Source organism: Podarcis melisellensis (genome assembly GCF_964234715.1).
Source record: "Podarcis melisellensis genome assembly, chromosome: 2".
NCBI lineage: Eukaryota > Metazoa > Chordata > Lepidosauria > Squamata > Lacertidae > Podarcis > Podarcis melisellensis.
In genome coordinates this window covers 124,154,754-124,170,638 of record NC_138529.1, presented here as the reverse complement: position 1 = coordinate 124,170,638, position 15,885 = coordinate 124,154,754, and the positions used below count along the sequence as shown (strand labels likewise).

The 15,885-nt window shown below is 45.7% G+C and overlaps 1 protein-coding gene across 1 annotated transcript in view; it reads left to right on the top strand.

The window, feature by feature from the left end:
* LOC309364363 (uncharacterized protein) overlaps positions 1–14,875 on the top strand; it is a 28,298-nt gene extending 13,423 nt beyond the window's left edge. The window contains exons 6-7 of the mRNA XM_081901452.1: positions 8,871–8,997; positions 11,246–14,875. Of these exons, the coding sequence (XP_081757578.1) occupies positions 8,871–8,997; positions 11,246–13,767 (2,649 nt within the window). The 3' untranslated portion in view covers positions 13,768–14,875. The remainder of the gene's footprint in view (positions 1–8,870; positions 8,998–11,245) is intronic.
* The last annotated feature ends 1,010 nt before the right edge of the window (positions 14,876–15,885 follow it).

Here is a 15,885-nt window from a genome sequence, read left to right as displayed (position 1 = left end):
AAAATAAAATATTTCAGAATTTCTTGAAAGGAGGTACCATTGCTCCAGAGACAGAGGACACGATGCTGGGCTTTGCTGCTTCCAAAGAGGAGTCTGGCAGATCACCGTCTCTGCGCCTGGACTGGGACACCCAGCTTCTAAAATGGAATTAAGCAACCATCGCAGAAATCTTATCACACCCTTTAACCTGCTTAGTTATAGCAGCCCAGTGCTTTAGGTCAAGAAATCTGAAGTTGGGGGACCTGGAATGCCCCTGAGACTGTACATACCCTACATTTGAAGCGTGCGCGCACACACACACCACAAAACACACCCATACTTGAATGTATTTTAAAGTTGTGTTTTTTAAAATGTTCCATTGATGTGTCTTTGTTATGTTCCTTTGGGGCAACTTTTTCAGGTTCCCTTTATGGATGGAGTGTTGCTACTTCCGTATCAAAGCATAATATATTTTAAGATGTAATGTTAAGAGTAGAAATGCACCATTTGATCCACAGTGATCTGCACTGCTAAAGTATAATAAATGTTGTTTGTCTGGAGAATTCAAGGAGGCGAGGAAATCGTTAACCTGCTTGCACAAGTTTAATGTTGTTTGGAGACTATAACTCCCAGGAATTTCATATTAGCTTTGTGTTTGTGTGTGTTCAGCACACAGAGTTGTAGGTAAGATTGAATAAAATGCGTGCCAGGAAATTCACTTTGACTTCTTATTCATTGTTTCGAATGTGAGTTCACTTACAGATGAGAATGGACCCAGTGCCGGATTTATGTATAGGCTAAGTAGGCTGAATCCTAGGGCCGCTAAATCTAGGGGGCCTCCCCAGCCTGCCCGCCCCCCAGCAGGCAGTCTCTCCTCTCCCCAAATTGCAAACCCAAGACTTCATGCAAGGGCAGGGCAACTTGGGCCCAGCAACTGTGGGACTCAAGGCCAACCAGCGTGGCCCAATTGAAACTCTGGGGCGCAACTTGAAATTTTTTGTGGGGCCTGAGTTCACAGCCAAAGCCTGCAAGATCTTAGAGATATAAATCTGTGTGCTAGGTCATTTTCACAAGGTCAGCAAAGCCCTTCAGAAATCAGGCCTGTTATTGAGTTCTTGTACAAGTGTGTACAGTTCACTTCTGGATTTTTGCAACCAATCTGTAACTAACTGTCTTAGGTGTTCAAATCTTTTCAATTTCAATTGTTCTACTTCTATGAGCAACTCTTTATCGGTTGCCCACACACCTTTTGCATTAACATTTTTTAGGGATATTGCTTCCACTGGGGAAAGCCATCATGGTGTCTTCTGTTTTAATAGGTTTTTATTTTCCCCGATACACCATAAGTAGTTTTTCTTGCCAAATGGTTAAAAAATCCTTTATGCCATTTGGTCTTTTCATACCATAAATATCCATGCCAACCACATCTATTATTGTGACCCTCAAGGTCTAAAATATCTGTATTTCTTAAATGTTATCCATTCCCTTAGTCAGCTGAGACAAGACGCCTCATAATATAATTTCAAATCCAGCAGAAATTATCTTTTGATCCATAAAGTCAAACAGTGTTGTTGTTGTTTTGTTTTGTTTTGTTTTGTTTTATGTTCCTTTGGTGCAACTCGATTTTCTGAGGTTCCATTTATAGATTGGGTGTAGTTACTTCTGTATCAAAGCATATATTTTAAGATTTAATGTTAACAGTAGAAATGCACCATTTGATCCACAGTGATCTGCACTGCTAAAGTATCATAAATTTCATTTGTCTGGGGAATTCAAGGAGGTGGGGAAATCATTAACTCGCTTACACGAGTTTAATGTTATTTGGAGAATATAACCCAGTGATTTCACTTTACCTGTGCTGGGCAAATGTGGGGACTGGCTCAATGGCAAAAAGGCAGATTGTGCTTGCAAGCTGAGACTGTCTGCACACAGACAGTTCCATGATTATTTCCACAAGTGGGGGAAAAACACATTTAAAAAAAAATACTTTTCATATATATATGAAAAGCTCCTGTTGTTATATATGAGCTCCTGTTGTTATATATGAGCTCCTGTTGTTCGTTCCCTGCTCCTGCCCACCCAGCAGTTCGAAAGCACTCCAAAGTGCAAGTAGATAAATAGGTACCACTCCAGCGGGAAGGTAAACGGCGTTTCCGTGCGCTGCTCTGGTTTGCCAGAAGCAGCTTAGTCATGCCAGCCACATGACCCGGAAGCTGTACGCCGGCTCCCTCGGCCAATAAAGCGAGATGAGCGCCGCAACCCCAGAGTCAGCCACGACTGGTCCTAACGGTCAGGGGTCCCTTTACCTTTATACACATTTCACTGATTTTATATTCATTTTGACATTTGAAAACTTGACTTCCTACCCCCTCGTTCTGAGTAGAACAACATTGGAATGGCGTAAATCCCTCCGTGGAGTTATTTTACAAGAATTTCTTAAGGTTTTCACTACAAATGTGTCAAAAGTAGTTTTGATTGCCTGTTTCCATGTTCCCTTATTCCCAGTGGTGCTTCTGATTACTTAAACAGAGCCAAATCTGGCTTGAGAGCTGCAGTACCTGTGTAGCCCTGATGCGGGGCGCTGTTCCGTAACTCCCATTGGTTGTTATATCAGTAGCTGTCAACATAAGGGGACTTTATTGGCTGCTAGTTTGACATTGATATGCCTGTTGTTATTGATGGAGGAGACTCTTGAGAGTCCCATGGATTGCAAGAAGATCCAACCTCTCCATTCTGAAGGAAATCAGCCCTGAGTGCTCACTGGAAGGACAGATCGTGAAGCTGAGGCTCCAAGACTTTGGCTACCTCAGGAGAAGAGAAGACTCCCTGGAAAAGACCCTGATGTTGGGAAAGATTGCAGGCACAAGGAGAAGGGGACAACAGAGCACAAGATGGTTGGACAGTGTTCTCAAAGCTACCAGCATGAGTCTGACCAAACTGCGGGAGTCAGTGGAAGACAGGAGGGCCTGGCGTGCTCTGGTCCAGGGGGTCACGAAGAGTCGGAGACGACTAAACAACAACAACAACAGGTATGATAGTTATTTGAATGGTTCCTGGTGATTGGCCAGGTGTTTTATGAATGGAAAGTTTGGCACAAGCGCTCTACCCTTATCTACAGGTGAGCTTTGGATAAGGAGAGGAAAAGGGACAGTATAGTCAAAGGGGTGCCCATGAGGTGCGGTTTAAGGCCCAGTATCCCGTTTAAGGAATGCCCGTTTTTCCGGAGGCGCAAGGCTTTCCTGCGCTTCTCCTTTGAAAGTATCAGGACTCAATTCTCCATCCCTGGATTTCTGCCTTTGATCGCCTCCTGCCTCCTATTGTGAGGCTAAATTCACGCCTTATGGAGAGGCAAGGAGTATGTGACCTCCTGCTTCAGGGATTATGGAGGGAGGGTGAGCCTTGAATACCCCTCTTCCAGAGGAGTTATTAACCATTGGAACCAAGGAAATCAGTCAAACCACTGAAATTTGGTGATTATTTGTGAAGAGTCTACCTTTTCTATACTGTATTAGATACACAGAGGAAACAGAAAGATACATGTTGTTGTTGTTTAGTCGTTTAGTCGTGTCCGACTCTTCGTGACCCCATGGTCCAGAGCACGCCAGGCACTTCTGTCTTCCACTGCCTCCCGCAGTTTGGTCAAACTCATGCTGGTCTCTTCGAGAACACTGTCCCACCATCTCGTCCTCTGTCCTCCCCTTCTCATGACCTTAAAATTCTTATAACACTTGCTATCGGACCGCCTCTCCGTCTCCTCTTTCCCAGGCTCAACATCCCCAGCTCCTTCTTTTGGCTTCTTCTGCTTCTGGCCTGGGGAGGGGGCAGCTCAAGGGGGGGGGGTCTCCCAAATGAAGCATCTCCCCATCAGTGGAAACAGGACAATGCACGGGATCTCCTTATTGCCACAGTTTGACAGGCTGAGCCTCTCTGCAGGCCTGGTGCTTGGGTAAAAGGGGAAGCAGAGGGGTCCGGCTCCTTGTCCTGGCCTTAGTTCGAGGCTGGCGGGGGGGGGACTCGGGATTTTGGGGGAGTCGTCTAACTGCCCTGGGGGGGGAGGTTTCTGCCGAGGGGGGGTCCCTCCGTCAGGGATGCTGGAGCTGAGATTCCTGCCTGGGACGGGGGTGGACTAGACGCCCCTCGGACCCCCTTCCAGACTCTCCCACGTGAGGGGTCCCCTGCTTCTTGGTGGGGGGTCTCCCCAATGAAGCATCTGGGGGGGGGCGATGCACGTGGTTCCTGCCTCGGAGGAGGAGGTTCCTCTCGGCTCGCCAAGGGTTAAAAGCAGCGGAGCCGGATTCCTAGAGAGGACCGGAAGTGGCGTCTTGGGGGGGGCGAGGTCCTCCCTGGCCCAGGCCCCTCCCTCGCCAGCCCCCCTCTGCCAGCCGAGGGGCTGCTTGGTCTCCCTCTCTCGGGGTGAGTCTCGCCAGGGGGAGAAGGGGGCGGGGGGGCTGGTCAGATCCTGCAGGGGGGGGCAAATAGGGGGGCGAGGGCTCTGCCCCCTTGGGGAGGGAGGGGTCGGGGGGGAGGCTGCGGATAAAGCCCTTTATTCTCCATAAAGAGTTGAGGAGGGAGGGTATTCTTCCTCCTCTTTCCCAGGTCCCTCCACATTGCTACTGTGTCTTTTCTTCTGGCAGATCCAGGAGACCAGGAGACAGCAGAAACATTGTTAGCAGGGCAAATAGAGTAAGATCGATTATTCTTATTGGATTAACTTTCTAACATTGCTCAGGGAAGCCTATTAGGCTCACATGTTTTCTCTACACCTAAATCGCCAGGTATCAGTTTGGTCATTTGTATCGATGTCAACCTCCGGGACGTATTTTGTACAACAAACTTTTATACTCTATCCCCCAAATGTGCAAGCGGAGCCTTCAGGCCACCCGGCTCCTAGCCCAGGACTCGAGCACCTTCTGCACCATTCGCAGGGGGGGTCTCCCAGGGGGAGTTGAAGACCGAGTGGGGATTTGAACCCTGATCTCCTCGGTCCTTGTCTGGCACTCTAAAGTTTTTGATTTGAGTTTCCATTGAAATGAGGCTGCATTTTAATGTTTTAATGTTTCAATGTTGTATTTTAATCTTGTTTTTAAGTTGTATTTCAATCAATTTGTTTTTATATCAGTTGTTAGCCGCCCTGAGCCCGGTCTTGGCTGGGGAGGGCGGGGTATAAATAAAATTTATTATTATAACCACTACACCTGGAGTACATCTGCTTTGGGACAGCTCCATAAGACAGGTAAATAAATACAGCGGACACTCAGGTTGCCAACGTGATCCGAGGCACGTTCGCAACCCGCAGTGTTCACAACCTGCAGCATCGCGTCTGCGCATGTGTGGGTCATGATCCAGCATTTCTGCGCATGTGCAAAGCACGATTTAGCGTTTCTGTGAAACCCAGAAGTAACCCATTCTGGAACTTCCGGGTTTGGCGTGATGTGCAACCCGAAAACACACAATCTGAAGTGTCTGTAACCCAAGGTATGACTGCATGGGCATAGCAGCCAATTCTTATGCCAGGCCAGCCTCCCTGGGGAGAGCATTCAATGATGGGGAGCCACTGCAGAGAAGGCCCTCCAGGCATCACAAGATGATCTCAGGGTCCAGGTACGTTCATATGGAAAGAGGCGGTCCTGGAGGCATTGTGGCCCTGAGCCGTCAAAACCAGCACTTTGAGCAACCTGGCCGCTGAATTCTGCACCGGCAGAAGTGTCCACACCTTCCTCAGAGGCAGCCCTACATATAAGGCATTGCAGCAATCTAACCTTGAGGTTACCAGACATGTTTCCCCTGTCTCTCTCTTGACAGAGGTCATCATGCAGGGTGACCAAAGCAATTTCTGTGTCAAAACCAGGCCTAAACCACAACTGAAATGGATCTTGAAAACTGGCCAGTAGTTAGTTCAATTTTCTGAGCATGAAGGCTTGTTCAATGAACGCTTTACTTCTCCTGATGGTGTATCAATTTTACAACAGAGCAACACATTTCTTTTGTAGGACTTGCTGGCACTTCTGATTCGCACAGACAGAACGTGGCAGAAGATTCCTTCTGATCTCTTGGAGGCTTCCTGAGGGCACAGATGGATGAGCAAGACTCAGCTGGTCCTGAAGCAGGAGGAGACCATGATATGCAAACTGGGAGAAGTGGGGGATTCTGGGAAAACTCCATGCAGAAGATCCTGGGTGAGGAGGACACTCTCTGCTCAGATGTGCAGAGCCAGCAGTTCAGGCAGTGCTGCTGCCAGGAGGCCGAAGGACCCCGAGAAGTTTGCAGCCGGTTCTGCCAACTAGACCATCAGTGGCTGAAGCCAGAAAGGAACACAAAAGCTGAGATGCTGGACCTGGTGATCTTGGAGCAGTTCCTGGCTGTCCTTCCACCGGAGATGGAGAGCTGGGTGAGGGAATGCGGAGCGGAGACCAGTTCCCAGGCGGTGGCCCTGGCCGAAGGTTTCCTCCTGAGTCAGGCAGAGGAGAGGAAGCAGGCAAAGCAGCAGGTGAGAGAGACTTTCCTCAGGATACTCACAAGGAGTTCCAAACAAGAGGGAAAGTATTCCAAAATGCTCTGCTAATGGAAAGCATCCTAAAGTTTTTGCCTCTTCTGTTCCATGTCAAATCCTTCATGTTCTGTTCTGAATCTGTGTTGTTCTTTCAGGGAAAGGATCTGTTAGCAGAAATGGGCCCCGATTCCTCAGCAGCAGAAAGGACTCCATTGGACACCAGAGAGAGGCCAGTGGGTAAGGAAGAAGGAGTTTTTACTCTGTCATATTTAGTGGATTTTGAAACTAATAATTGGGGGGGGGGTTCATGTTTTGGAGGGGCAGAGGAGCGGGGACAGTATTTTAACACAAATAAAATATGAAATGGATAGAAATGTCAAAATGCCCTTAGCAGGTGAGACCTTTATCTGAGGCTCATCTGTAGTTCGAGATGCGCAGCTGAATCTCAGAGAGAACAATACACTCTGAGTTTCCCAGTTAACTTTGTCTCTCGCAGGTGAGAGAACAATGGCAGCAAGGCCTCCTCCTCCGTGTTTTCATGGTGGCGAAGGAGCAGCAGCATCTGTGGAACCAGATCAGGTAGGGGGAAGGAGACGTGTGGGGAAAGAGGCCGAGGGGTGGGGCAGTCAGGTGACTCTGGGCCTAAACAAATCTCTTTTTTTTAAAAAAATAATTTTTATTAACTGGCCAATCACATAAAATTAAACCACATCACATAAATTCCGAATTACAAAGCCAAATTTTGAATTTTGTTGGGGGGACCCATATTTCAAGATCTGAATCTCTCTCTTCCTCCTGGCTTCCGTGATGATTGCCATCAACAAAGGCTGAAGCAAATATTATTTGTCAGTAGTTGCAGTTTTCTTCATATATTTAACACTGAACGCTAATAGAAGCTTCTAAGCCAGTGTTTCTTAACCTTGGGTCCCCAGATGTTGTTGGACTACAACTCCCATCATCCCTGAGCTCTGGCCTTGCTAGCTAGGGATGATGGGAGTTGTAGGCCAAAAACATCTGGGGACCCAAGGTTGAGAAAGGCTGTAATCTAAGCAGTTGACCAACCATAAAGAGTGACCAGGATTCACCCAGTGAGCCTCATCATCTGCACAGTGTGGTGTTTCACCATTTGCAGAAAGGTAAATTGCTGTTGTTGGCCTCCATCTGACTCAAGAGTCTGCTGTGGCTGAGAGACTAGTAACTTGACCTCACCTGGGCCACAAGCCTGGGCAGTGTGGATGGAGGTCCTGGGCTGCCCAGACGGCAAAAGCTCACTCTTGGCCTCTCTGACGTGGTCCAAAGGAAAGCAGAGGAAGATGTTTGGCATCAGCTGGGCTGTAGGAGTTGCTGGAAGTAGGTGTACAAGGCTCCATCCGCCTTAGGGACAAGGCTGTACAAGGCTCCATCCGCCTTAGGGACTCCATTCCAGATTTGTGTTGGCTTCACTCCGTAGCCTTTTCTTCTCCCGAAGATAACCCGCAAGGCAGAGGAGGTTTAGGATCAAAGTTTTCCTTCTCTCAGTTGGGTTCCCTTCCCAGCTGGATGATCGTCACATGCAAGACACATTACTAACTTACTGAGGGTTTGAGACTTGTTGGCTCTTCTCACCTGGTTTAGCCAGTCAGTCAAAGCCGTTCCCAGATTGTGGCCGCTGTCTCATGCTGACAGCTTCTAGGAGCCGCAGGTGAGAGCGGAGTGCAGGATGGGGACCAAAGTGTCAGTATATGGAAACATCACCGCTGCAGGCAGCCAGATTGTTGACATCACATGATGCGCCTATCTGTGGGAAAGAAGAATTTCCCAGGACGTTCATAGGCTGGATAAGTCTTTGTGAAGAGTGTAATTTGAAACCTTCTGACTGCGCATGTTCAGGAAGTTTGTCAGATGTGCTAGAAGAACTGAACTGAAAGGACGTGTTTTTCTCTAGTGCTGTAATGTCAGGAATAAACATCATGTAAACAGATTTCTGACTTATTTTCTTTCCCCTGCGGAAGCATGAGAAGGGGGTTGTGCATTTTACCCACGCTTGGGAAAATGTCGCCTATCAAAAATCAAAAATGTCGCCTATCAAAATCTCCCTGGTCTGTCCGAGATATCAGCCAGAGGAGGTTACCGGTATGCAAGCTCCAAGGACAGGCTTGGAAACCGACACAAAGGTGGACAAACTACCCCAGAAGGAGCAGGACGTGTCCCCCACCAAGGGTACTGTTGCCCCATATACCCCACAAGGATGAATACCCATCATTAAAATACACAATAAAAGAATTACACTGAGATGTTAAAATAAGCATCCATATTGAACATGTGCAAAAACAATCCCATTCAAACATGATCACAACAGAGCAATGTGGAGTAGATCATCTTTATGTTGGCTAAGAGGAGGACATTTCCCTCTTTCTTTTAGGATCCGGTGTGCTTCGAAGATGTCGCTGTCCATTTCACAGACGAGGAATGGGCGTTGCTGGATCCTGACCAGAGAGCTCTGCATAAGGACGTCATGGAGGAGAATCGTGGGATCCTGGACTCTCTCCGTAAGGCTTCCTGCTGGATCATAATATATGTTTTGAAATTCCATGTGTATCTCTATGTGATGAACCGCCAATATTTTGATGCAGTTCAACAAACATCTGGGGTTCTAACATCCCCACCATGAACCCTTAATGGAGGGATTTACTCTGTGAATATTCTTCAGTTATCATCATTTTATTTGTATGCAGCTTACAATATGAAAAGATTTACATAATTACAAATATATCAAAGTAATCATAGAAATAAATAAAACACGTGAAAAACTATGACACTGAACTATTTAAACACAAAAATAAAACAGCAAAAATTCCCAACAAATCCCCCCCCCCAAAATTCCCCAGTCCTTTCTGAGCAGCAGCCACAGCAGCAGGCCAGGAAGTTATGGCTTTTAAAATAGTGACCGGGGGTCTGATCTAACCAGGTCTACTTAAATGCAGACTGCGGAGTTATTAGGGAAGTTGAGGTAACTTCTGTCAGCTTATGGGGTTTTTGTTTTAGTCTCTGCCAGTTTTTTTAAGAGAAGACCGATGTTAGAGTTGGAGTGGATTTCATGATTGTGGCAAAATAAATCCTAGAAAAGAGCCAGACCTTTTGAACTTCTGGTTTCCATACATACCATATTTTTTGCTCCATGAGATACAATTTTTTCTTCCTAAAAAGTAAGGGGAAATGTCTGTGCGTCTTATGGAGCGAATGTGTGGTCCCTGGAGCCGAGTTGCCCAGGGGCAAAAAGCAGATCATGCTCTATTTTTTTTTTTTTTAAAGAGGGAAGTGGGTGTTGAAACAAAGCCGCTGATCGGCAAGCGATCAGGAGCGAGATAAGGGATGCTAGCAATAAAGAAGGCTGCCCGGGAGGGGGGAGGTAAAAGCCCATGGATCCTCAGGATTTTTGCATTGAGTCACCCCAAATTCGCCATCAGATCACATAGCATGTCTGTGGCCACAGCCTGCACCAAAAAAATCACGCACCCACTGTTGTGTGGGGCTGCAATGGCACAAAAACGTGGTTACAAAGCATGGATCCACAGGGATTCTTAGGATTTTTGCATTGGGTCACCCCAAATTCACCATCAGATCACATGTCTGTGGCCACAGCATGAACCACAAAAATCATACATCCACTGTTTCGTTCAGAATATTTTTTTTCTTGTTTTCCTCCTCTAAAAACTAGGTGTGTCTTATGGTCAGGTGCATCTTATGGAGCGAAAAATATGTATGTCCGAGAATGTTGTTCAATAAAGGCCATGGCCTCTGTAGAAAGACCTCACGTCTTCCATTCTTCCTGTTTCACAAAAGTTCATTGTTGCTGTTGTTTAGTCGTTTAGTAGTGTCTGACTCTTCGACTCAACTAAATGACTAAACAACAACAATTAACTTTTGTGAAACAGGAAGAACACTGTTTAATAATTGGGGACTCTGTTTCTTCCTGAGGATCTACCGTAATTTTTGCTCCATAACACACATTTTTTTGCTCCTAGAAAGTAAGGGGAAATGCCTGTACGTGTTACGGAGTGAATGCGCTGGACCGGAGCCATGGCTGCCGTCAGTCAAGCAAAGCGGGAACCGCTTGCAGGGCTTCTGTCCCGCTCTAACTTTGCTTGCTTTAAAGCGAGCTACGGAGGAACCGGGGAGGAGGGAGGGAAGGAGAGGCATGGCAGCAAAGCGGGCACTAGCAAAGGTCTGCGCGCTCTCTAAACGGAGCAATGAGGCTGCGCGCCGGGGACAGGAGGGCATGGGATGAGGGAGAGGGGGAACTTACGCAGGATAGGCAGGATAGGTTTGAGCATGTGAGCAGGACATGGATTGCAGGGGATTCGGCATTAGCTGTGTAAAGCAGCAAAGAGGGAGAGGAGAAGGAGCTGCTTATACTGCTGTAAGCGGCTGCTGTCCGGTTGGCTCCTTTAAAGGAACAGTGCTCTTTCCCTCCCTCCTGCCTGCTCAGCTCCCCGAAAAGCTCCTTCTCCACACACCCCACATGAGCTCCTTGTCCCTTGAGTGCTTTTCTTTCCCTCCCCACTTAAAACGTGGTTACAAAGCATGGATCCACAGGATTTTTGAATTGGGCTACCCCAAACTCATCATCAGATCACATGTCTGTGGCCACAGCATGAAGCACAAAAATCATATATCCCCTGTTTCATTTAGAATATTTTTTTCTTGTTTTCCTCCTCTAAAAACTACATGCGTGTTATGGTCTGGTGCGTGTTTTAGAGTGAAAAATACGGTAATTAGATTCTCTCATCATTGTAGGTGGTGATGGATTGGAAATGAAGAATGGAGACAACAGAATCCACACAGCAGGGAAGCCATATCAAGATTGGGAGTGTGGAGAGAGCTCTTCCCATCGAAGAACTCGTAGTGGGAAGAAAGGCTATCAGTGCTCAGAATGTGGGAAGAGCTTCAGTCACAGCGCCACTCTCACTTCTCATCAAAGAATTCATACAGGAGAGAAACCCTTTAAGTGCTTGGAATGTGGGAAGAGCTTCCGTCAGAGGACCAACCTAAAGACCCATCAAAGAATTCATACAGGAGAGAAACCATATCAGTGCTTGGAATGTGGAAAGAGCTTTAATACAAGCACAAATTTTCATCGACATCAAAGTATTCATCTTGGGGAGAAACCATTTAAATGCCAAGAGTGTGGAAAGAGCTTCAGTCGGAGTGCCCATCTCATGGGCCATCAAATGATTCATACAGGGAAGAAACCATATCAGTGTCTGGAATGTGGAAAGAGCTTCAGTCACAGCGCCACTCTCTCTTCCCATCAAAGAATTCATACAGGAGAGAAACCCTATAAGTGCTTAGAATGTGGAAAGAGCTTTAATACAAGCACAAACTTTCATCGACATCAAAGTATTCATCGTGGGGAGAAACCATTTAAATGCCAAGAGTGTGGAAAGAGCTTCAGTCAAAGTACGAAATTCACGGCCCATCAAAGAACTCACAGTGGGGAGAAACCCTATCGGTGCTTAGAATGTGGTAAGAGTTTCAGTGTAAGCACCTACCTCACTTCCCATCAAAGAATTCATACAGGGGAGAAACCCTATCAGTGCTTGGAATGTGGAAAGAGCTTCAGTCACAGGGCCCATCTCACCGTCCACCAAATAATTCATACAGGGGAGAAACCATATCAGTGTTTAGAATGCAGAAAGAGCTTTAGTCAGAGGGCCCATCTCACAGCCCACCAAATAATTCACACAGGTGAGAAGCCCTATCAATGCTTAGAATGTGGAAAGAACTTTAGTCGGAAGGAGAGTCTCACTTCCCATCGAAGAATTCATACAGGGGAGAAACCGTATCAGTGCTTGGAATGCGGAAAGAAATTCCATCAGAAGGAAACTCTCAATTCCCATCAAAAAATTCATACAAAGGAGAAACCTTATCAGTGCTTTGAATGTGGAAAGAGCTTCAAGTTCAAGAGGAGTCTCACATCCCATCAGAGAATTCATACGGGGGAGAAACCGTATCAGTGCTTGGAATGTGGACTGAGCTTCAGTCAGAGGACAATTCTCACTTCCCATCAGAGAAGTCATACGGGGGAGAAACCCTATCAGTGTTTGGAATGTGGACAGAGCTTCAGCCAGAGGGTAAGTCTCACTTCACATCAACTAATTCACAGTGGAGAGAAACCATTTCGATGCCCAGAGTGTGGAAAGAGCTTCACGCAGAGGACAGGTCTTATGCTCCATCAAAGAATTCATACAGGGCAAAAAACATTTCAATGCTTGGAATGTGGAAAGAGGTTCCGTCGGAACTCCCATCTCACTTCCCATCAAATAATTCATACAGGGGAGAAACCATTTAAATGTGAAGAATGCGGAAAGAGCTTCAGTCATAAGGTCAGTCTCACTTACCATCAGAGAGTTCATACAGGGGAGAAACCCTACCAGTGTTTGGAATGTGGAAAGAGCTTCAATCAGAGAGCCGGTCTCACTTCCCATCAAAAAATTCATACAGGGGAGAAACCACATCAGTGCTTGGAATGTGGGAAGAGCTTCAGTCATAGGGCCAATCTCACTTCTCATCAAATGATTCATACAGGGGAGAAACCATATCAGTGCTCAGAGTGTGGAAAGAGCTTCCGTCAGGGGGCAAAGCTCACTTACCATCAAATAATTCATACAGGAGAAAAACCATACGTGTGCTTGGAATGTGGACAGAGTTTCAGCCAGAAGGGAAGTCTCACTTACCATCAGAAAATTCATACAGGCGAGAAACCATATCAATGCTCGGAATGTGCAAAGAGTTTTAATAAAATCACAAACCTTCATCAACATCAGAGAATTCACAGTGGGGAGAGACCCTATCAGTGCTCCGAATGTGGAAAGAGCTTCAGTCAGAGTTCCCATCTCACTTCCCATCAGATGATTCATACAGGGGAGAAACCCTATCAGTGCTCGGAATGTGGGAAAAGCTTCATTCAGAGCACCCAACTCACTTCCCATCAAAGAATTCATACAGGGGAGAAACCGTATCAGTGCCTGGAATGTGGAAAAAGCTTCAGTTGGAAAGAAGGTCTCACTTCCCATCAAATAATTCACAGTGGGGAGATACCATTTCAATGCCAAGAGTGTGGAAAGAGCTTCACAAGGAGGGCAGGTCTCACTTTGCATCAAAGAATTCATACAGGGCAGAAACCCTATCAGTGCTTGGAATGTGGGAAGAGCTTCAGTCGGAAGGATAGTCTCAATTTACATGCAAGAACTCACACGGGGAGGAAACATTTCAATGCTAGAAATGTGGAAACAGCTTCACCTTCAACTGGAATCTAGCTCCCCATCAAACAATCCATACAAAGCATATCAGGGCTTAAAATGTAGGGAAGACTAATAAAGATCCATACTTCCATCAACACCACAGTGGGTAATTTGGGGAGAAAGTATTTCATTGCCAAGAACGTGGAAAGAGTTTAAGTCAGAGGAAAAATCTCACACCCAATCAAAAAACTCACGGCAGGGCAAAGCTATATTAGTGCATGGAACGTGGAAAGAGCTTTAGTAAAGGTGCCAGTATCACATCCCATCAATCAATTTACAGTGAATAGAAACATAGTAATGGGTGTGTATTATTTTAAGGGAGACTTTGATTTTTACAGGGGCAACAACTGGAACAATGCTCTTCTCATTCAGCAACCCAGCACCAGATCTTGACTAGGGGCACATTTTTGTCAGTGTCTCGCATATATTCCCCAAGTAGGTGACCCTGTTCTGCTTCCTCCCCAGTGATAACAGAGACTAAGTCCAGCACAACAAATGAGGTACTTTTGAAACCATTCTGGGTGGCAAGGTCTCCAGCCAAGGCCTTGCAGCTCGTTTCACATGAGGTCTTGTGTCCCACATATTGTTGGTTCTAACCGTGTGAAGTTTTGCTCTTCTCCAGATTTGAAAACCACTTTCTCCAATTAAACGTGATAGCAGTCTTGCTGCTGTAATCATTTATTGAAGTAATCTTCCATAATCCTTTTCTAATAGTGTGTCCAGAAAGAGTTCTGCCTTCAGCTGAACTCTGTTTGTTCTTTGTATATAAAAATTGCTTTTATTTTTTATCTATGTAATTTAAATTTTGATTCATATTAATGCTTTATTATTAGTTTTAGATTTTATGATTTATGTGGAAATTGTTTTCCATTTGGTTGTGTACTTTTTGAGGTGCTTTATTTATTGTTTATGACTTTTGTTATGTTGGTAATTATCTAAATCTTGTCACCTTGAGCATTGTTTTAACTATGGAAAGGCGGCATACAAATAAAAAATGATGAAGAAGAAGAATTTTAACTTTAAAAGCCTGCTGTATCGATGTATGTATTTGAATCTAATATATTTTAAAGCCTTTTTACATGTCCACCCAGCATGATAAAAATGTCCCTTTGTGTTCTTGGCATTCCCAGAAAACATTTGAAACATCTTTATACATTCTGAAAAGTTTTCCAGGAGTTAAATTCGAGCGATACACCGTTTTATAAAAATTATCTTTGAGATCGTAACAAAATGTAAATTTCACCCCTTAGTCCACATATGTTCCCTCTGTTCTATTTGTATAAGATCTGGATTTCAAGAGAGGTGCCTTTGGGACCTAGTGAATCTTCACTCTTGTGCACTGGGGTGCAGTCACTGGCGGAGGAAGTGGGGTGCATGTCAGCAGGTCCTACTCGCATGTAGGCGTCTTCCAGAGACACATGCGCGACTGGCATGTTCTCTCCCTGCTGGTCGATCATTCGGGAGATTTAAAACCTTTCTCCAGCCCGAACATCACAACGACTGATACCTAGAGGCATCAGCAAACTTACAGCATCAGCAGAGTTCAGACAGTCAGCGTTCAGACTCAGTAGCGCAGCATTTGGCTAAACTACACTTATTTGCATTATGCACACTCGGAGCGTTCCAACTCAGCTCCCTTCTTCAGACAGCAAAGAGTAACAACAAAGGACAAATGTCCTACATCACGGAACATAGTAATGCAAACATCCTGTCTCCATCGCTTCCTACAATGTGGAATGAAAATGTACACCTTCATGTGATATAAACAATCCCATGACTGCATCTACCAAACTTTTAGAAGACATCTAAAGGCAGCCCTGTTTAGGGAAGCTTTTAATGTTTAATAGGTTATTGTATTTTAGTGTTCTGTTGGAAGCCGCCCAGAGTGGCTGGGGAAACAGCCCGATGGGTGGGGTATAAATAATAATAATAATAATAATAATAATAATTATTATTATTATTATTATTATTATTATTATTATTAACAGAATCCTAACAGTGTGGGGAGTGTGGGCCACCCGAGGGGGGGTGATATTGCTGCCCCACCCCCTGGGATGCTTGCCACCCCACCCCTGTGGGCAGCGCCCTTTACCCTCCCCCCAGGTGCACAGCAGCTAGCTCTGCCTCTGTGTG